This window comes from Dermochelys coriacea, chromosome 1 (assembly GCF_009764565.3).
Source record: "Dermochelys coriacea isolate rDerCor1 chromosome 1, rDerCor1.pri.v4, whole genome shotgun sequence".
In the NCBI taxonomy this organism is placed as follows: domain Eukaryota; kingdom Metazoa; phylum Chordata; order Testudines; family Dermochelyidae; genus Dermochelys; species Dermochelys coriacea.
Genome location: NC_050068.2, coordinates 137,476,779 through 137,498,833, shown reverse-complemented (window position 1 = coordinate 137,498,833; position 22,055 = coordinate 137,476,779). Strand labels below are relative to the sequence as shown.

General features: G+C 42.3%; 1 protein-coding gene and 1 long non-coding RNA gene across 7 annotated transcripts in view; one reads left to right on the top strand and one right to left on the bottom strand.

Moving 5' to 3' along the window:
* The first annotated feature begins 973 nt into the window (after window positions 1–973).
* The window catches only part of CTPS2 (CTP synthase 2), a 152,707-nt gene continuing 131,625 nt past the window's right edge, over window positions 974–22,055 (top strand). For 2 of the 6 annotated variants that reach the window (XM_043504266.1, XM_043504250.1), the window contains exons 1-3: window positions 974–1,125; window positions 10,724–10,929; window positions 20,573–20,743. In XM_043504266.1, coding sequence (XP_043360201.1) covers window positions 10,764–10,929; window positions 20,573–20,743 — 337 coding nt within the window. In that variant the 5' untranslated portion in view covers window positions 974–1,125; window positions 10,724–10,763. Of the gene's footprint in view, window positions 1,126–4,342; window positions 4,400–5,677; window positions 5,740–10,723; window positions 10,930–20,572; window positions 20,744–22,055 lie in introns of all 6 variants that reach the window. The other 4 variants (XM_043504238.1, XM_043504235.1, XM_038389447.2 and 1 more) reach the window with 4 other exon arrangements.
* On the bottom strand, window positions 9,548–19,638 carry LOC122457895. The gene is made up of 2 exons (XR_006277612.1): window positions 19,599–19,638; window positions 9,548–10,454 (listed from the first exon to the last, which is right to left on the bottom strand). It is a non-coding gene; the product is annotated as an uncharacterized LOC122457895 (long non-coding RNA).

Below are 22,055 nucleotides of genomic sequence, written 5' to 3'. Positions count from 1 at the left end.
GTGTGCCCTTGTTGCCAAGAAGGCCAATGGCATTTTGGGATGTATAAGTAGGGGCATAGCGAGCAGATCGAGGGACGTGATCGTTCCCCTCTATTCGACACTGGTGAGGCCTCATCTGGAGTACTGTGTCCAGTTTTGGGCCCCACACTACAAGAAGGATGTGGATAAATTGGAAAGAGTACAGCGAAGGGCAACAAAAATGATTAGGGGTCTAGAGCACATGACTTATGAGGAGAGGCTGAGGGAGCTGGGATTGTTTAGTCTGCAGAAGAGAAGAATGAGGGGGGATTTGATAGCTGCTTTCAACTACCTGAAAGGGGGTTTCAAAGAGGATGGCTCTAGACTGTTCTCAATGGTAGCAGATGACAGAACGAGGAGTAATGGTCTCAAGTTGCAATGGGGAAGGTTTAGATTGGATATTAGGAAAAACTTTTTCACTAAGAGGGTGGTGAAACACTGGAATGCGTTACCTAGGGAGGTGGTAGAATCTCCTTCCTTAGAGGTTTTTAAGGTCAGGCTTGACAAAGCCCTGGCTAGGATGATTTAACTGGGACTTGGTCCTGCTTTGAGCAGGGGGTTGGACTAGATGACCTTCTGGGGTCCCTTCCAACCCTGATATTCTATGATTCTATGATTCTATTCCAAGCTACACCCAGGGGAAGATTTTCAAGGTCAACGTTTAAAAAAAAGAATATAGCTAGTGGCCTGGTCACAGAAAATTCTCATTTAAAAAAGTGCTCCATGACTTTATAGGGAGATGAGATAAATGCATGTGCATGCCAAAAAGTATCCCAGGCTGGGCCAGGCAGAGCTTTGTAAAAATGCATGAGCAAAAGTGCCTGCGGGGCAGAGCAGGTAAGTTTGGGTGGAGGGCACGGTTTGCACGGGGCATTCACCCACGGACCTCAGGCCTCTCTGGCTGCCTGGCCCGGGTGCCTTCTCCTCCCCTCGAGAGCCCCCCTCCCACCGACGGGCCAGCGGGGGCCGGGCTCGGCGCGGGCTGCAGCGCGGGCTCCCTCTGGCGGCCGCCCGGAGGCTCCCTCTCTGCCTCCCGCCTTCGGCACCTGGGCCCAGGGAGGAGGAACCTGCAACCGCCTCCGCCGCTGAGACGCGGCGCGCGCCCAGGTAACTGCCGCCTGCCTGGCCTCCGCCGGCCCGCGCGGCCTCCGGCCCCGGGCGAGGGGGACCGGCCTCGGCCTCGGCCTCGGCTCCCCTCTCTCCCCGGGCCGGGCAAGTTCCCCCGGGGGGCAGCGCTGCTTCCAGGCGCCCCGGTGACAGAGCAGCAGCGGCGGCGGCGGCTTTGGGCTCCTTTCCCCCCGCTGGCAGGGCCGTGCGGGCCCATAGCCGCGCTCGGGCTCCCCCCACGAGGTGGCCCTGGGCGGGCTGAAGCCTCTGGGGTTACAGGAAGGGGGAGGGGGGGGGTTTCGCGCCTGCCCCCTTCAGCCGGGCAGCCCCACCGTGTTGCTTGCACACGTGGGTGGTCAGGGCCGTACGCTGAGCCGTGCCCGTCATTGCCCCCCCCCGCTCCTGTAAACACATGGGAGCCACAGCAGCTCTGCCTGAGCCAGGGTGACAGCACAGGGGCAAACGCTTCACCATTTCCTAGTCCCCCCCCCCCTCCCCCTCCCGCCGTGCATGTTAGCAAAATGACCCATTGCTGAAGCAGTTTAACTGGTAGTGTGGACGGAGGAGGAAGCTGATTCACCATCATGATTAAAAGCATGATAGAGATAATGTTCCCCTGTATGTGATAGGATTGAAAAGGATTTGAGTCCATCTACATGAGCAGGTGAACTCTTCTCAGCACTAATTGAAGCCAGGCACGGTGTTGCTGTTAGCAACATGTATTTTCCTAAAGTAGATGGGGCCTATTTATTCCTCCTTGCACTCTTCCTAATATTTTTTTCATATTTAGATATCTTTAAGTCATACACTAGAGCCTCTTCCTGTCTAATGATAGGGTATATTCCAAGAATTGTAGAAATTATTTCTATTAATGGACTTCATCCTCATAGATTAGTCTTAGCAAATTTATTGGCAAAAGTGGGAGGCTTGTAGCTTTCCTGTGCAGGGATCATTAATACCTCCTGACACTCAGGTCACAGATGCAATCTAGTGCCAAATAACTTCCTCATCATGGACATGACTTTTCTAGTATATGAGTCATTCTGCTGAGGGCTATTTGCAGTTCTCAACTCAATAACAATACCAACAGAAATGTGAAAAGTAAATAAAAAATTCACCAGTTATACTAATTCATTTCCAATACGTTGCTGAAGGTTTACAATCCTGCAAACACTTAACCATGAAAATAACTTGTGTTAGTAGAAGCAATTAATCGTGTGAGTAAAGTTATTCACATGTGTATTTGCATGAGTCTGCTCATTAAGAGCATATGGCAACCTTATACCTTTATAAGGTTTATGGTATATAAATCTCCCCACTGTTTTTTCCACTGAATGCATCTGATGAAGTGAGCTCTAGCTCACGAAAGCTTATGCTCAGATAAATTTGTTAGTCTCTAAGGTGCCACAAGTACTCCTTTTCTTTTTGCTTATACCTTTAGTGTTTTTTGTTTTGTTTCCTTTCCCTAGCTAACTTTGTCAAATTCTTTCTCTGCTCATCTACATGTCATGGGATCTTTGGAAATAATACTTTCATTTATACAACTGAAATAATGACCTACTAAATGCTTCTAATTTGGCTTTTAAAAGTGAAAGTAAAAGACTGCTGTCCACAGAGCACTACTTAGCCATGTCAACCATGTGAGTCAAAGGAGAAAATGAGGCTGCTTGAACAGCTCTCTATAGAGGTTTGGCTGCTACTTTCAACAGCGTTTGTGGCCTGTCAGGCCCCTTTGAATTCTTGCATTCTGTTGCAAAATAATGGGTTGTTTTTTGTGAGCTCTTGGACAACCTGAAGTCCTACTAAAGTTAATTTGAGGTTTTTTAATTGACTTCATTAGGAGAAGGATAGTCCTAAGACCTTGACCCTATAAATACTCAGGGAAGTGAGTAGTCCTGTTGAATTAAATAGGACTACTCATTTGTGTATTGTTATTGACGTGCATAAGTGTCAGTTTAACATTTCCAATTTAGTATTTTTTTTCCCCAGAAAGAGCGATGAAAATTGCTTGGCTGGACACAAAATTTTGTTGACAACAGCAGTTGGAGGAGGAGTCCAAAACACAAGTGGATGGGTCCAAAAATCTTAAAAATAAACAAATAAAATAAACCCCCTCAAAGTAGCATAGAAAAATTAGTTATTAATAACATGGAATATTTTCCCTTTCCTGTATGGAAAACTTACAAGTTCTACAAGTCTACTAAAAAAAAAAAAAAAGAGAGAAAGGTTAAATAAAAGATTTGACAAGGTAAATAAACTGTTTCTGTTCTTGTTTCATTTAAATTAAGATGGTTAAAAACAGAATATTTCTTCTGCATAATAAAGTTTCAAAGCTGTATTAAGTCATTATTCATTTGTAAACTTTTGAAAAAACAAGCATAACGTTTTGTTCAGTGTTACAAACATTTCAGAGTTACGAACAACCTCCATTCCTGAGATGTTCGTAACTCTGAGGTTCTACTATATTATGAATAATTGAGTCACCAGATTTGCTGGCAGGAATCCTAGCACCCTTCCTCTTCTCAGTTATAAGAGTGGCTTTACTGGCTAGGATGTTTTCCCTGCAGCTCACTGGTTGAGGGAGAATTTTGTTTCAGCCTCTGGGAGTAGGTGTCAGTTAATTTTTTCAAACCCTTGTTTTAATATAGCTACAATAATGACATTTTAGCTGATGGAATGGCTTTTCTGGGCTTTTGTATAAGCTTTGTGATCAGGTATACATCCCACTGTGTGTACTATATTTAAAGTATTCATAATGTTATAAAATATTATCTATATGTATATATTCACATAGGTTAAAATATGTAACATTCTTTTAAAATATTTTGTGCAATTTAAAATTGCCACATGTGAGACAGTTTTTGTGATCTACATAACAGCCAGGTATTACTATTATTATTGATATTTATTTATTTACATTGTTTCACTTTGTTGGTTGGCCATCTCTGAAACATTAGGAGGGACATTGCTTAGCAATAAACCTGCTCCCCTTGTGGTGTTCAGCATCAGTGGAATGATGTATGTTTTGGCTAAGGGGAGAACTTAGGCAGAAGTAGAAGGACAAAGAAAAGGTGACCTGAAAAGAGAAGATTTATTTGAAGTCTGTCTGTCTGTCTAAAAATTAATGTATAAAGTAAAATTGATTTCACTTATTTTTTAAATGAGTGAAAATTTTGAAATTTAAGCCCCAGTCTTGCAATTTACTCTATTTAGATAGACCCTGAGGCTGTGCAGAACACCACTTATGTCAGCGGGGCTCTGAATGGAAGTAGAGGTCAGCTTTTGTGCACTACATTGCAGACTTAGAGCTGTTATTCGCACTATTTGCAAGTTTTACACTGTTTTTTGTGTATGCAGTACTGCAGTTGTGTACACCACAAGCGAGATTGCCTCTAAGCCACTAAAAAAGGGGATTTAAAAAATGCAAATTGTTAAGAACCAGAGAATGACAATCACATCGTGACTTGCCTTCTATGGTTCATACCAGTTTTATACACCTTTTGTAAGTATTTTCACCAGAGTGCCAATAAATAGTACTGCCTATCAGCAGAACTGTTACTGGTATAAGCATTAGATTTGGTTTCTTGTGTGCCTTTCAGGCCAGTTCTTTTGTTGAATTATCTCAGAAAAACAGAACTGATACAAGAACCATGTAGAGCAATAAGAGTAGAAGTTTGCTTTTAATACTTTCTGAGTTCGCTTGGATTGTGTATTTTCATGTACTCCACTCTTCTAAATTTTTCATTTCTGTATTTGTCTTTTGTCCTTCCGGGCTTCTGTAGTTAACATTTTTGCTTATAACAAATGTGAATGTAAAGGAACTCTTTTTTTTCCCCCACTAGTGTTTGCTTTGTACCAAATCATTACACTGATCCTGCATTGATCCTGTGGGAACTTCTTTTTTTGCCCCACATGTGAGTCTGGGTTGAGAGCGATAAAGTGACAACCGGCTCTTCTTCCCATTTCTCAGACAGACGCTAAAATATCTTCAGCCAGAGGAGGATGCTGGGAGAGGGGTTTGAATTTATCAGACATCCACAACTAACAGATCTATGGAACATCCAGCAGGATGAGCTCCCACCACTCTGGTTCTTTCCAGCAATGAAGCTGGGGATTAGGGTTGGAGTTACAGACAGTATCTTGTCAGGGTAGTTCTACTACAGGGTGGTAAACTTTTCTGGTGGACTCCTCACCTCATTTTTTGTATCCTCCCCTGGTTAGTAGGTATCTGGTAATATTTTAAACTGGGTTCTAATTACTAGATTTTTTTTTTTAAAGCACTATTTGTTGTCAGGCTCTCTCTGATCGGAGTTGGCAGTATTTCCTTAATCTGCTGAACGCTTGTGGACTGGATAGCTTTATCTTGTGAACACACACTCCCTCCCAAAGTTTTAAGAGCATTAATAATTAGATGCAAAACTTTGACTTGTGTTAACGAGTGCTGTACACCTCTGTCTTTCCTGGGAACCATCTGAAAATGCATCTCACTGTTTTTTAAACAGCTTGTGCCTTGGACTTGGATAAATACTAGTGCCTGTTCTCTGTTTTTCAGGTTATTTGTGACATTGTAATGTTGGGAAGGTCTGCACTGCTTACAGCTGTACATAGAAGAAGGTAGAGTTCTGAAGATATTTTAGTTTCTTGTATATTTTTGATCACTATCTCATAGTCCAATGTCCTTGGACTTATTTGATATTTAATTTGGAAATATTACAAATACGGTAGTCTTCATCTTTTCACTATAATATGTCCTTGAACTCTATTATTTTTATAGCTTAGAAGATAGGAGGTTTCTGAACACGACACATCTACCTGCTGTGTAGCATGTGTTCTGAATGACAGTCTGGTACTTGTTAACTCAGGGGTGGCCAACCTGAGCCTGAGAAGGAGCTAGAATTTACCAATGGACATTGCCAAAGAGCCACAGTAATATGTCAGCAGCCCCCCATTGGCCCTCACCCCCCCCCAGCGCCTCACACCCACCAGCAGCCACAGTGATCAGCTGTTTTGTGGTGTGCAGGAGGCTCTGGGAGAGAGGGGGGAGGAGTGAGGACTGGCTCAGGGGAGGGGGGCGGGAAGGGGTGGAGTTGGGGTAGGACCTGTGGCAGAGCCAGGAGTTGAGCAGTGATCACCCCCCTGGCACATTGGAAAGTTGGCGCCTGTAGCTCCAGCCCCGGAGTTGGTGCCTATACAAGGAGTCGCATATTAACTTCTGAAGAGCCTCATGTGGCTCTGGAGCCGTAGGTTGGCTACACCTTGTGTTAACACATCTCTGACATCTTAATAAAAAGATGAATCCATTTCATTTGCCTCTTGTCCAGTACATTAGCCCTGTTGCACTTCCTGTGTCAGTTCTCCTGTGAAGTACTGGGCAGAGTAATCAAACCAGATCTTTGATTCTTAGACTGGAGAAGTAAAGAAAATACACTGAAAATAATGTTTATTTTTTAAAACTTGAAACAAAAGATGCTTCAAAATTGTAAAATATTAATTATGAAATCATATAAATTAGAGATGAAGTTGGAGAACTCTTGAGAGAAAGCAGGGATGTCCTGGAAACATTGCAGAGACAGAGAGCCTTTATGGGTCGATCCCTCTGGCAGATGCAGACATACTCAGGTTTTTGAGTTTGGGCTGTCAGCCCCGTCTGTAGGTGCATGTGCCTCTGCTAGATGGAAGAAGGTTGAAGAGATTCTGAGTTCAGACCCAAAAAGTTTCTTTGTCCTTATAGGGGAATAATCAACATAGCAGAGAGTGTGGCCCATAATTTTTAAGCTGACTATCCTTTAAGACCCAACTTTGAATTGACTTTTCCTTAGCAACACAAAGTTTGTATATTGAATCTATAGTCACATTGTCATTCAAAGCAAAGGGCTCTGTTGGTCAATGTTTTTTGTATTTGTGCTTTTCTTCAGTTTAATGCAATTTCTCTGTGGTCCTAAGTGTGTGGTGTTTGCACAGTGTTAACAAATAAGAAGATTTCTGTATGCATACTGATTTCTAGGCAGAGGGTTGACCAAGCTGTGTACTTGAGAGAAAATATAAATTATTTTATTAGGCACCTATCACTCATGGAATTCTAGGATTCTTATATAAAACAAAATAGCTTTGCATTAAAAACAAAAATAACTCTTAGTAAATGTAATTTGATACAATAGATTTACAGTGTAATATGTTAATTTAAGTATCAATCATGTGCCTAAAGATTTTTGCTGGTCACATCTAAATTTAAATAAAGAAAAAAAATGAAAATAATTTCATTTCATTTCAGATAAATGTCAGTACTGCTTATTTGGGGGAGGGATAGCTCAGTGGTTTGAGCATTGGCCTGCTAAACCCAGGGTTGTGAGCTCAATCCTTGAGGGGGCCATTTAGGGATCTGGGGCAAAAATTGGGGCTTGGTCCTGCTTTGAGCAGGGGGTTGAACTAGATGACCTCCTAAGGTCCCTTCCAACCCTGATATTCTATGATTGCTATGATAACAAAACCAAAAAAATCTTAGCACTTATATAGCACTTTAACTTCATGAAAGTACTAAAGTTTAACACAACCTGTATTGATATAAATAACTGTAATGGTGTAAGTTAAGTCAAAGAAATAAAAGCTAAGCCATTCAAGATGGCTTAATTGTGCTATATAGTGTTTCTTTGCTTTTGTTTCATAGAATCATAGGATTGTAGGACTGGAAGGGAACTTGAAGGTCATCTAGTCCAGTCCCCTGCACTCATGGCAGGACTAAATATTATCTAGACCATCCTTGACAGGTGTTTGTCTAACCTTCTCTTAAAAATCTCCAATGATGGAGATTCTACAACTTCCTTAGGCAATTTATTCCAGTGCTTCGCTACGCTGACACGAGGTTTTTCCTAATATCCAACCTAAACCGCCCTTTCTGCAATTTAAGCCCATTGCTTCTTGTCCTATCCTGAGGGGTTAAGGAAAACAATTTTTCTCCCTCCTCCTTATAACAACTTTTTATGTACTTGAAAAATGTTATCATGTTCCCTCTCAGTCTTCTCTTCTCCAGACTAAACAAACCCAATTTAATCTTCCCTCATAGGTCATGTTTTCTAGATCATTAATAATTTTTGTTGCTCTTCTCTGGACTTTCTCCAGTTTGTCCACATCTTTCCTGAAATGTGGTGCCCAGAACTGGACACAGTACTCCAGTGAGGCCTAATCAGAGTGGAGTAGAGCGGAACAATTACTTCTTGTGTCTTGCCTTACAACACTCCTGCTAATACATCCCAGAATGATGATTGCTTTTTTTTGCAACAGTGTTACACTGTTCACTCTTATTTAGCTTGTTTGTTTATGTCTAAACTTTACTGTCATACAGCATTCAGTGTACAGTAATTTTAGCCCTATCAGTCCCAGGATAAGTGAGGGACGATGTTGGTGAAGTAGTATCTTTTATTGGACCAGCCTCTGTTGTTGACAGAGACAAGCTTTTGAACCCCACAGAGGTCTTCTTTTTGAATTTGTTAGTTGATGGTGATAGGGAATTCTCTGAAAATGTAGCTAACGAAGCTACTAATCAAAAAAGCCTACTTTTCAAGAGATAAGCTAAATAGGAATTAGGCTATGTCTACACTTAAAATGCTACAGCAGCACAGCTGAAGACTTCAGTGTAAGACATTCACAACAGTTGCCAGAGTGGCTCTCCCATCACAGTAGTTAATTCACCTCCCCTAGAGGCAGTAGATAGGTCAGTGGAAGAATTTTTACTTCGACCTAGTGCTGTCCACACTGGGGGTTAGGTCAGCTTAACTACATCTCTCAGGGGTGTGGATTTTTCACACCCCTGAGTGACGTAGCTGGGTTAATCTAACTTTTTAGTGAAGACCTGGCTTTAGATATGTATTGTTTATGAATCTCAATTATTGTGTATGCATGATGATACACTAGTCTCATGATGATTCACTAGTACTAAAATAAACTGTAGAAAACTCTTAAATGTGGTAGTCTACCTCTTCTACTAATCAAGATATCATCATCATAATAAGCATTTACCTGGCACATTAATTTTCAAAGTATGGTATAAATATAAATTAATTCTTTCAATGTCTTTTGAGAGAGAAATGTTTGCGTTATCTCCAGTATTACTGATGGGGAAACTGAGACATGTTCAGGTTAAGGGTATATCTATACTGCAGAAAAAAACTGTGTAATTGAGTTTCAGAGCTTGGGTCAATTGACTTGAGCTCACGGGGCTAAAAATAGAAGTGTAGATGTTTCCACTCAGGCTGGAGCCTGGGCTCTGAGACCCACCCTGCTTGCTGGGTTTCAAAGCCTGGGCTCCAGCCTGAGCAGGAACATTTACACTGCTATTTATAGCCCCATAGCAAAAGCTCTGTGAGCCCAAGTCAGTTGACCCAGACTCTGAAATCTGCTGCCATAGGATTAGTTTTTGCAGTGTAGACATGCCCTGTATGACTTGTTCAAGGCCATTAGTGTCAGAGTCAGTCAGGCTTAGAGCTCAAGTTCCTGGCTTTGAGCCCAATGCACAACCCACTAGACTATGCTATGTCTCGAGGTTGTAGCAGAATGCCAACCTAGACAAATGGGTGACAGGACACTAAGGGTATGTCTATACTACAGTGAAAGTCTGGACTCAGGCTTGAGCCCAATTCCTCCATCTGTCGACACACAAATCTATCTGACTTGGGCCAGTAAGCCCTCAGGACCCATGTCCAAAGACCCAGCAAGGGGGTTGGGTCCGAGCCCAAAATCTAACTGAGACATGAGTTCACAATACATCATTTCGCATTGTGGACGCAGCTCTGGCCCCAGGTGCCCCAGACTTGTGTTCTGAGAGTCTGCCATCACTATTCAACAGTCCCACGGGCCAGTGTTTCTATCCTTTCGCTAGTCTTGAGATAGAATCAACTTCCAGGAAACTGAAGCAACCCACTGGTGCAAGTACAGTTGCCCAGCATTACATTACCATTATATTTATGAAGTCGTTTTAAATCTGAGACTTTGCTTTTCCATCACCACACTGTTTTTTTACTTTGCAGCAGAATGGAAGTCTTCAAATTATTGGTTTTCTGTTTTCCCTCATGCAGTATCTATTAATGGGATAAACATGTAAGAAAAAGGTTCTGGGCTGGTGATCAGTGGTGCCATGCATTGTTCTGTGGAAGATCTGGTTCCGTTTCCCTTTTTCAGTCTGTTGCTTCCTGGCTTAGCAGGGACAGCAAGCCCTCTGGAAGAATAGTGGCTACATGATAGGCTCTGGGGGCAGAAGGGGGAATGAAAAACAGCTGGAAAACAGGGCGACAGCATCCTTTGGTTTGGACAGTCCTTCAAAGGTTCAGTCTCTTCCTCTAAAGATAGAACTGTCAGACAAAGATAAAATGTATTGTAGTTAATGTAGTTGGAATGAAAACTCCTTGAACTAAAGTTAGCAGAATATGTATGAAGTGATTAAAAAACTTTAAATTTAAAAAGATTTAAAGTCCAAAATTGTGACTATATTTAATTTTGATATTTTGGTTTCTGAAGCTCATTTTGGGTTTCCTTTTCTGCATGCTGATTTAGTGTGATTTCTAAGGATAAATGTGTGTTTACCAAATGTGCTTTTTGTCACTGTTAGATTTCCAACTCGAGATCTATGTGCTGCTATTCATTTTCCAATGAAGTACATCCTGGTAACCGGTGGTGTCATCTCAGGCATTGGCAAAGGAATCATTGCAAGCAGCATTGGCACCATACTGAAATCATGTGGTCTACGAGTCACTGCAATCAAAATTGATCCGTATATTAACATAGATGCTGGAACTTTCTCACCATATGAGCATGGTATGAAAGGTGATCCTTTTCTTTCTGCATGCATAAGTTCAATTATGTTTTGTTTTCATAAACAGAATTTAAGTGCATCATGTGAATGCATTATAGACTGAATCTAGTGAAAACTAGATAACAAAAGGAAATGACACGTAATATGAGGATATAGAGGTATGGACTGCTGGAGATATTGGTGTTAAATATGGTTTTATTTCATGCCATCAGCAGTGAACGCTACATGGTAAGATAAAGCAACAATTAGTTCAGTTCAGGTTATACCTAATTCGAACATTGTGTGAACATTGTGGTCTAGAGAGCTTGGAAATAACAATATGAGAATCAGCTTGGAAATACAAACTATGATGCAATGAGAACAACAAATCTGAGCATAGGTATTTAGGGGGAGGGAACAACTTGGAAAGCAGTGATGCCATAAGCTCAGTTAGATATGATTGTATAATGCAGTATAGTGATGAAAAGTGGGCAATGGAATTTTGGGCTGCTCTGCCAGAGGCATCACATCATAGAATTAATAAGGACTCTCTAACACAGGATAGATGAGATAGTATCTAGAATGTGAAATCAAAATCAGTGGGATTGCACAGATGTAACAGGTCAGAATTTGACCCACTGTGCCCAGACACCACCTCTGCCTCATTGGGCTTAGCACTTCCCCCTCTGGCAGTGGCGGGGCCTGGACTAAATCAGCCCCAGTCTGGATATAGTTGGTCTTCCCACTCTATGTTTATTTATCAGTATTTTCAAGGTAGGTCTTGGGGCAGGCCCAAAGAGTGCTCCTCCACTAAACAAAAGAGACAAATTCACAAACACAAAATAAAAGGGGATACCTTTTTCTGCTGCCTCCCTCTTTGAGGGGCATTGGGGTCTTTTCCTTTTATTGGCCCTGGGATGCCAGTCCTTCCCCTAAACAGGCACTCATATTTGGTTGTTTCCCCTTTACAGGGGGGGCTCTACCAATTTTGCCGCCCCAAGCAGTCACTGCCAAATTGCCGCCGCCTCAACAGTGGCGGAGCTGCCACCCAAAAGCTGCTGCGGTGGGAAGAGCAGCAAAGTTGCCGCCGAATTGCTGCCGCGGGACACGGACCGCTGCCCCATTCTAAATGCCGCCCCAAGCACTCATTGGAAATCTGCTTGGAAAGCTGGTGCCTGGAGCCAGTCCTGCCCCTGTAGGGAGGAGAACAGCCTCTCAACCTGGAGAGGCCTCTCTCCCTGTTGCCCCTAGCCTTGCAGCAGCTTGTCTCTCCTCCTCCTCTCTCATCACAGGAGGAGTTTTTAAAGGTCTCAGGTCTGAGGTAATCCCTTATCAAATTATAAGAAAAAGGGCCTTTATCATTCTAGGGCGAACATACCTGCCTTCCACCACTCTCTTGCAAATGTCCAGCCTGACTTTGTCAAGCCACTCATTTTGTTCTCAGCAGCTCAGTACCAAATATCTGTCAACAAATTGGAGGGTATTCAAAGAGCAACATAAATAACTAAGGGGTCGTAAGGCTTACAAGAAGAGATGTAAATAATTAAATATGTGTAATTTGACTTTAACAACAAAGTTGGGTCTGTTGACATTTTAAATGCTAGTCCTGTGTAGAGAAGGACTGTCAGAAAGAGATTTGGGTTGAATGAGGTCAGTTGGATTGAAAACAAGGCAAAAAAGTTGAAACAAAGGCAAATGTGTATATTATTGGCTAGTGGCTTGGTAAAGACAGCATTATGGGATCTATCAACATGTCTTGGTCAAACTCTTAGACAAAACTCCCGTATCCTTCTGATATCCTAAAACACCTAGGAGAGGGAGGTTGACCCTGATGCCTCAGACATTAATTAAATAATCCAAATTAGAATAGATTGGCTCGGACAAATTCATCTAGGTGTCCAAAGCATGTGGCTCTGCTGCTAATGAGCCAGCTTTGGAAAACATTCCACAAGCCACTAGCATTAGTTGAAAGTGTACATTTTAGTCTCTTTCAGAAAACTGGAGTATTATAAATGTTTAGGAGTTGAAGTTTTAAAGCTTGTTTGATTACATACAATTCTCCATACTTGGTGTACAAAGTTGATCATGATGGCTGAAAAAAAATTGCTGATGAGTTATCCAAATCTTACGTGGTCATGGTCCAGATTTATAAAGGAAAATACTACTTGCATCCTCTGCCACATCATTGATTTGCTCATCACAAAATAAGTTGTGCACAGCATTCAAACATGTACCTCCTGCCAATAGTAGTGTTTTAAATTATGTTTCTTAGGCAAATTCTGACTGTGGGTCTTTAGTCTACCCCGTAGCTTTTGGAGGCAGAGACAAACTTGTTGACTTTGGATGCAGGCGTAGCTTCTCCCATTGAAGCTAAGCTACTCCAGTTCTTTTTGTCTCCAGAGCTTCAAGGACTGAAAATGAACCCAAACTATTTAAATTGTATATGTTAAAACAGAGATGGGCAAACTATGGCCTGCGGGCCACATCCGGCCCACGGGCCCATCCTGTCCAGACCCTGAGCTCCTGGCCCGGGAGGCTAGCTCCCCGCCCCTCCCCTTCTGTTTCCACTCCCCTGCAGCCTCAGCTCACTGCACTGCTGGTGCAATACTCTGGACGGCGGGGTTGCAGAGCCAGAGCCTGACCCGGTGCTCTGTGCTGCGCAGTGGCATGGCTGGCTCCAGCCAGGCAGCGCGGCTGCCTGTCCTGCTGCTCTGGGTGGCGCAGCTGTAGCGCTGCCAGCCACCAGTGCTCCAGGCAGCGCGGTAAGGGGGCAGGGAGCAGGGGGGGTTGGATAGAGGGCAGGAGAGTGGGGTGTGGTTAGGGGTCAGGGTGGTCAGAGGGCGGGGAACAGGGGGGTTAAATGGGGGCAGGGGTCCTGGAGGGGAAGTCAGGAAGGAGAGGGGGGGTTGGATGGGGCAGTGGGGGGCAGTCAGGAGCAGGGGTTCTGGGGGCGGTCAGGGAGAAGGGGTGGTTGGATGGGGCAGGGGTTCGGGGGGGCAGTCAGGAATGAGAGGAGGGGTTGGATGGGGCAGGGGTTCGGGGGGGCAGTCAGGAATGAGAGGAGGGGTTGGATGGGGTGGTGGGGGGCAGTCAGGGTTGGGGGATCTGGGGGTGGTCGGGACGGGGGTGTGGATGGGGCATGGGTTCTGGGGGGGCCATCAGGGGACAGGGAAGTGGGGGTTGGATGGGGCAGGAGTCCCGAGGGGGCCGTCAGGGGGTGAGAAGCGGGGGGGGGTTAGATAGGGGGCGGGGTCAGGGCCACACTTGGCTCTTTGGGGAGGCACAGCCTCCCCTAACTGGCCTCCATACAATTTCAGAAATCCGATGTGGCCTTCAGGCCAAAAGGTTTGCCCGCCCCTGTGCTAACACATGATATGTTAATATGATCTATAAAACCCCATTGCAAAGATTTTCCCCTTTTGCAGGCCAGTCACTTTGCTATGGCAGAATAAATGCCAAAAGAGCCCAGAGGTAAAAAAGTGCCTCAATTGTTTTTCTTTGCTCCTAAAGTGAAGTGTTTGAGGGGGTGTAAAGAGGTGTATTTTTGTGTCAGAAAAGATGGCTCTATATTTGGGAGACAGATCTGAGGCCAGAAAGACACTTGAACTCCCTTCCTGACCAGCAGCTGGTAAAAGGGAAATCTGTGATGAAAAGGGATAAGGGTCACCTTGCTCCCAAAATGAAGCAGGAGCAGTGCACCAAACAACCTCCTAAAAAACCAAATGTAGCCCACCTAAGGGACCGTAGGCCTCCAAAATGGTCATAATGGGTATGTCAGAGGAGAATAATAGAACTCTCCATCAGGATCATGGTCAGCTGCACAAGCAATGCTGGGTATGTCTACACTGCAGCTGGTAGTGTGCCTAGACAGACAAACACTATCTCCGCTTGAGTTAGCACACTAAAACTAGCAGCATGGACGTTGTGACATGGGCAGCGACATGGGCTAGGCATCTGAGTACGATCCCACACGACCCCCTGGGTCCATTCTTGGGTGGTTAGCCTGTGCCATCACCTGAGCAGCAATGTTCACACTTCTATTTTTAGTGTGCTAGCTTAAGTAGAGCAGGCATGTATCTGTCTACCCAGGCTAGGAGGCATGCTTCCAGCTGCAATGTAGACATACCCAGCATTGCTTGTGCAGCTGACCGTGGTCCTGATGGAGGGTGGTTCTCTGTGGCAGCAGAGGGAACAGAGCTTCTGTGAGGAGTCAGATTCATTAGACTGCATCCATTCCCTGAATCAGCCAATGTACAGAGGAGACATTTTCAAAGAGACAAAGGGAAGTTAGGTGCCGAACTCCCATTGACAATCAGTAGGAATTGGGTACCCAACTCTCATTTGTGTCTTTGAAAAATCTTCCTCAAGGATTGCACTAGCTCCTACAAGACCTCTAACCCCCTCATAGTCAGACTGTGCAAGTCTTCTGCAAAAATTGTAAAGTATGCCAAGAGCTAATGGAGTTCTCAGACACATCAGCCTTTGAGGACTCCATTAGCTGCTGGAAATCTTTAAAAATATTTGCTAAATGTCTGCATAGTTTCACACAGAGAGGGCTGTATGTCTTGCATCTGATCTAGTTTTGAGTATCTTGGTTGATCCATACAAACTCTAGAATGAAATAACCAGACTTCCAGAAAATACTGAAAGTCACACTATTTCATTGTCTGGAAGATGGACTGGATGATCTAATAGGCTTTTTTAATCTCTAACTTTTATGATACTATGAATACATTTAATGTTACTAGGCCAACCTATATTTGAGATACAACATTTTTAAAAGATGATAGACCTTTCCAAGAGCTCATTTTTCAAAGAGTTTCCTATAAAGTTTTCTGGCAGGAGGCCACATGTAATAAATTTCAGACAGAAAGGAGTCTTTCTGAGGAAGGTAGAAGTGAAGGTCAAAATTAGTTTTATAATGGAAAACTCGTTATAGTCTTAACTATAAAGTCACTTTCTCAGTTCCATGATAAGTCAAACCTTTGGCAGTTTCATTCTTGTCAGTTTGACGGCTTCAAAAGTTTAGCCTGTGTGTGAATGTCCTGTGAGTGGTTAGTGTAGTGGAGAACTGGAGGAAACCCCCTTGATTACTAAAATATTTCCAGCTGTGCTTGGAGTTGAAGTGTACTCTGGTATCTATTTAAAATGAAAAGGGGCTTATTCACCACAGGAATCAAATTCAGAACTGGGTCCTGTCAATTTCAAGTCCAGAAGGCAGGTGCGTTGAAGAATTGAACTGTTGCTTTTCAAGTCAGAGGGAAATATGACTTACAGAGTAGCAGAGCAGCACTTGAAAGGGGGTAGCTCAGATCTCGATGCAGAAGCAGCCTAGTCCAATAGATAGGCACAGGACTGGGACTTAAGGAGAACTGGATTCTATTCCTGGCTCTGCCATTGCCTCACTAGGTGACCTTAGGTATGTTGCCTAATCTATTGATTGTGTATTAATTATATTGATCAATTAGAAATCCCAATAACATTCTGTGGGTTAAGAGGGTCCTGGCTCCTGATGAGACCCAGAAGCATTAGAGTTATCATAATGATGAGAACCCTGGTGTGCACAGCAGAGATGCTCATACTTAGGAAAGGCCTTCTGTCTTCATAACATTTTTTTAGCACGGTTAGCAATATCACAAACACTTCAACTCCACGAAGAGGGTAGAAATAATATAAAACGAGTGTCTGAGCATCCATATACTCTCACTGTTTCTTGCAGAACAACCCAAAATGTTAGTCATCATCTTCATTGTCATCCTTACTAGCAGTCATTGTCCTGGCCTCTTCCAAGGCATGTTGGCTGAAATGCACTTTTACTGTGCCTACCACATAATCAGTAGGGGTCTCAGCCCCTTTTCCTTGTCTGTATTTTCTCACCCTACTAAATTGGGGTGCTCTTCTCCCATAAGTTACTAGGCCTTTTACCTCAAGTTTATTAGCATATTTGTCAGTTAGTGTCTATGGCATTCCTGTGGTTGGATATCTTCTGATGTTCCTAACTTAAAATATCTAAAGCTTGTATTAACTGACATCTTGTGGTTACCTGTCAGAAGTTTAGTCATACTCATTTATTAAAGCATTCTGTCTTGTGATATCTTATGATCTAGGGTTACTCCTCGTTATCTTATGAGGCCTTAGGCCTTGATTAGTTTAGCTAAGCCAGGGGTTCTCAGAATACATTTTTTGGTGATCTCAGCATGTGGTCACCAACTCTTGCTGGTGGCCGCTCTGACAATTTTTCCTAAAATACTTAATTAACTTTAGGAAAAAAAAACAAATAAATATGCACACATACACGTCCAAATTGTTGTCATTTATTTATGTAGTTGGAAAGCAGTAGGAAGTAGAGCTCTCCATTCAGTGCACCCAGACTTTGTTCCTATTCTAGTGCTCGGAGGGTGTCATGGAGCGGGAGCCCCTCACCCTGTTGGGAAGCTGCCAAGCCCTGAAGCAGCCCTGAGCCACTGAGCTACTGCGATAACTACAGCATCTGTAAACAGTGCGCGTGGCCCCAGGCTGGGGAAGCACTGACCAGTCTCTCTGTCCCAGCCTCCCATGACCCTTCAGTGAGACCCTGCCCCAGGTAAGGTGGGTCAGGAACTCCCTGGCCACCTGTGGAGTCCTAGGCTCCGTGCCCAGATCGGGCAGGAGCAGGAAAGCGCCCCAGCAATCGAATGCTGCAGCCACTTCCACTGACAAGAGCCATCTCCAGTGCCATGTACACCAGCCCCGTGTGTTTTCAGAGGCGCTGCAAAGCACCCACGAGGAGGAGGTTGCGTGGTGCAGGGCACCAATCCCTGGTGGTGCATATCGCTGTCCTTGGTAACAGTTATTCTGGAGCAACAGCGGGGCGCTGCAGGGAGGGGCCACTGCTTTGTCTCCTGCAATTTCCAACCATGCTTTGGAGGCTGTTGTGGCTGCAAAAAAAGCCACTGGTGGCTGCAAGTGGCCATGGTGCCCGCATTTGAAAAATGCTGAGCTAAGCTATTGTCTTACAGGCCTTGAGGCTTTTAGGTGCATTGCATTACTGCCTTAATTTATACCTATGTCTTACCTACCAATACCTATAGGCTACAGGTAAATTGTTTAGGCCATACTTTTCAAATATTGGTACCGCAAGTTAATCTGAACCTAAGTCCCTATTTCTCATAAATGTCAAGTTATGCTACTTTTTTACATATAAAAAGAAGAGGAGTACTTGTGGCACCTTAGAGACTAACAAATTTATTTGAGAATAAGCTTTCGTGAGCTACAGCTCATGTCATCGGATGTGTAATTGGAAATTATCACTAGAGATATTCATTTAAATGAAAAAATAAATAAATAAGTGCATTTATTATAAAGGAAAATAAAATCCTGTTTCAGATATAAAAAGCTATATCTAGAACAAGCAGTTTAGTGAAATTTTTACTAAAGGTGATAAAGCAAAGTTCCTTTGACTGCTGTATGCAAACTAGTATATTTTTAATAAATTTTTCATTGTGTGCCTAAATACATACCAATCCTTTAAAAATAGGTTATAATAGCTCATACTATCAAATAAAAGTTGACAAGTCTATTTATATACTTGTTGCTGATAATAATAATATAATAGCACTCATAATCTTCAAAATGCTTTTACAAATATTAATTAAACCTGTTTGCTTTATTGAAACAGTTCTGGGAGCTATTGTAAATTTTCAGTAGGTAACTTTTTAAATGAGAGGGCCAGATTTTGCACTAGATTATGTTCATGTAGTTCTGTGTTCTGCAGTGAGGTTGTGCAGTTTAACTGAGGGCAGACTTTTGCCCTCATTTTTGTAAAGATATAAATATTATTAGAGTTGTATTCATTAATAATTTAAAAAGAATACCAGCAATTATTATTTTTATGGACCAATCTCTTGCCATATGTATTTTAAACCATATTAATATTTGAATTAAATAGATGACAGAAAGCATCCACATAAAATTAACTCCATGATTTTTAAAAAACCTGTGAAATATAAAAGGATCTAATTAAAAAAGGAGAAAAGAAAAAGAAGTAAAAAAGGAAAAAATCCTGCTCCAGGGCTAAGCCTTTGTAGGCTATACTTTAGCCTGGCCTATGCCATGGAGCTGCCCATCTCCACTCACTGTGTCATTCTCCTAAACCTTGGTACAGTGTCCATCAGGTTTGACTTCCTGCAGCTCACATTAGTGAAGAAAATGGGGCATTAAGTCAAAACTGGATGTAAAAAACAAGGTTTAAATCTATCTATATGTAAATAGAGAAAACAGTTACATGGCTTCTTGTTTCCCATCTTGTCTGTGTCCAGGTTAATTTAAGTATGGCATTTTGGTTGCAATAAATGTTTAGACTTTTTCAGGTGATTGAAATATATATATCTTTCCTTGCCCCAATGTCATCTAATGGAAGACAGAACGTCATATTTCAGTCTTTTAGATCGTATCATCAGTTATCTTTTATAATCCTAAAACATTTCCTCTTCTTTAAGGGCCTGATCCAATGCCCATTGAAATCAATGGAAAAACTGATTGACTAGGTATCAGGTCATGCTCTAAAAGAGTCGGCCGTGCAGGCTGAAAATATGCCAGCTTTTCCCCATTATTACAAAATACCAGGTTCTAAGTCTTCCTCAAAGTTTGCAAAGTACACTTCTGTATCAGTAGTCTTACAAGTAATCAATACAGCTCTGTGTGTAACACTCACATTTGCTTGTCAGTAACCTCCTAGCAGACACCAGGATAACTGGTCCCTTTGATCAAAATGCTGCCAGCAATGTAACTTTAGCTAGCTGAACCCATAGTTCAGAGTTCCCAGGTTAATCTTTTCCTGATTTCAAATTAGCCAAAGTTTCCTCATTCTTTATTCTCAAAGAGCCTGCTCTTGAGAGGTGGTGGGCGTACTCAGCCCCCGTGACTTAAATGGGAAATTAATAGCACAGTGGCGGAATTTAGCATCTCACAGATTGTAAATCATCTACCCTCATGTGCAGTGCATTTTCTTTCATTATTTGTTCAAAGAGAGTGTGATATCCTGATGGACATGTTTTTACATTGCAACTGTGTATTTACATATTCTAGAGCTTACCTTCAAAAGATTTTAACTTTGTTTTTACAATATGAATCCAGCAAATTATCTAGTCATTGATGCGTAAGAGCAGTGCTCTTGCTGAAGTACTTTTCAGTTCTCCAAAGCACTTTCCTATCTGATTTCATATGGAGCCATATTGGAGGCAACAGGTGTGGTTCCCTCACAGGCTGATGAAGGTTACTGTTTAAAAGAGGCATCTTTAGAGATCGAAAAAAGTCTCTGGGCTTGATCCAAAGCTCTTTGAAGTCAATGGAAAGATTCCACTGACTTCAGTGGTCTCTGGATAAGTCCCTAGCTGTGGGTATGACAAACCAGATATTTATGCTGAAACAAAACTAGGGGTAACATTTTCAAAACTTGCTAAGTCACTCATGCAGATTTTACTCCAAATCTGAGCCTAAAATAATTAACATAATTGAAATAAAGCACTGTACTTATTTATACAGCACCTTTACTAAAATGTATTTATTATGTTTGCAGAATTCCTGCCATTTATTTAGTAATTTGTAATCATTACATTGTTTTCCTATGTGTTAATGTAGGAGGAAAACCCAGTGCAATTTTTTGTACCTTTTCCTTTTCTTTTTCAGGTGAAGTTTTTGTACTAAATGATGGTGGAGAAGTTGACTTAGACTTGGGAAATTATGAAAGATTCTTGGACATCAACCTATATAAAGATAATAACATCACCACTGGAAAGATCTATCAACATGTAATCAATAAAGAAAGACATGGAGATTACTTGGGAAAGACAGTTCAAGGTACTTTCTGTGACGGGTTCAGTCACAGAGACCCCCTTGGGACTGTTACCTGATGTGGTGTGACTACGTCTAAGCTGGTTTTCTTTGTCAGTTTGGGCCTACAGAACCCTGATTTGTTGAGCCAGACATGCCAGTCTGCTCCAACACAGATCCAGGGTCTGAACCACGCGCCCCAAAACTGCACACTTAATTGAAAACAGCTTAAGAAGTGCTCCTGTCTCTAGCACTCAGACACCCAGCTCCCAATGGGATCAAACCCCAAATAAATCCGTTTTACTCTGTATAAAGCGTATATAGGGTAAATTATAAATTATATATAGGGTAACTAATAAATTGTCCACCCTCTATAACACTGATAGAGAGATATGCACAGCTGTTTGGTCCCCCAGGTATTGATTGCTTACTCCGGATTAATTAATAAGCAAAAGTGATTTTATTAAGTATAAAAAGTAGGATTTAAGTGGTTCCAAGTAATAACAGACAGAACAAAGTTAGTTATCAAGCAAAATAAAACAAAACACATAAGTCTAAGCCTAATATATTAAGAAACTGATTACAGATAAAATCTCACCCTGAGATGTTCCAATAAGCTTCTTTTACAGACTGGATTTCTTCCTAGTCTGGGCCCAATCCTTTCCCCCGGTACAGTTCTTGTTAGCTCCAGCTCAGGTGGTAACTAGGGAATTTCTCATGACTGGAACCTCCTTTGTTCTGTTCCACCCCCTTATATAGCTTTGGCATAAGTCGGGAATCTTTTGCCTCTGTGGGTCCCCACCCCTCCTTCTAAATGGAAAAGAACCAGGTTTAAGATGGATTCCAGTACCAGGTGAAATGGTCACATGTCCTGTGAGACCCCAAACCTTCATTCTTCCTGGTCTGACTCACAGGAAGGCTTGCAAGTAAACAGAGCCATTTACAACCAATTGTCCTAGTTGATGGGAGCCATCAAGATTCCAAACCACCATTAATGACCCACATGTTGCATAATTACAATAGGACCACAGAGTTATAGTTTATATTTCTAGTTTCAGATACAAGAATGATACATGTATACAAATAGGATGATCACATTCAGTAGATTATAAGCTTTGTAATGATACCTTACAAGAGACCTTTTGCATGAATCCTTTTCCAGTTACTTTATATTCATACTCATTAGCATATTTTCATAAAATCATATGGAGTGCAACATCACACTTTCCATGTAGGTTAAAGTCATGCAGATTATTTGAGTTTCTAATAAAGACTGTTTAGAACAATTACTTGGGTAACTTTTATTTACTCAGAGGGATACTGACATATTTGCATTACT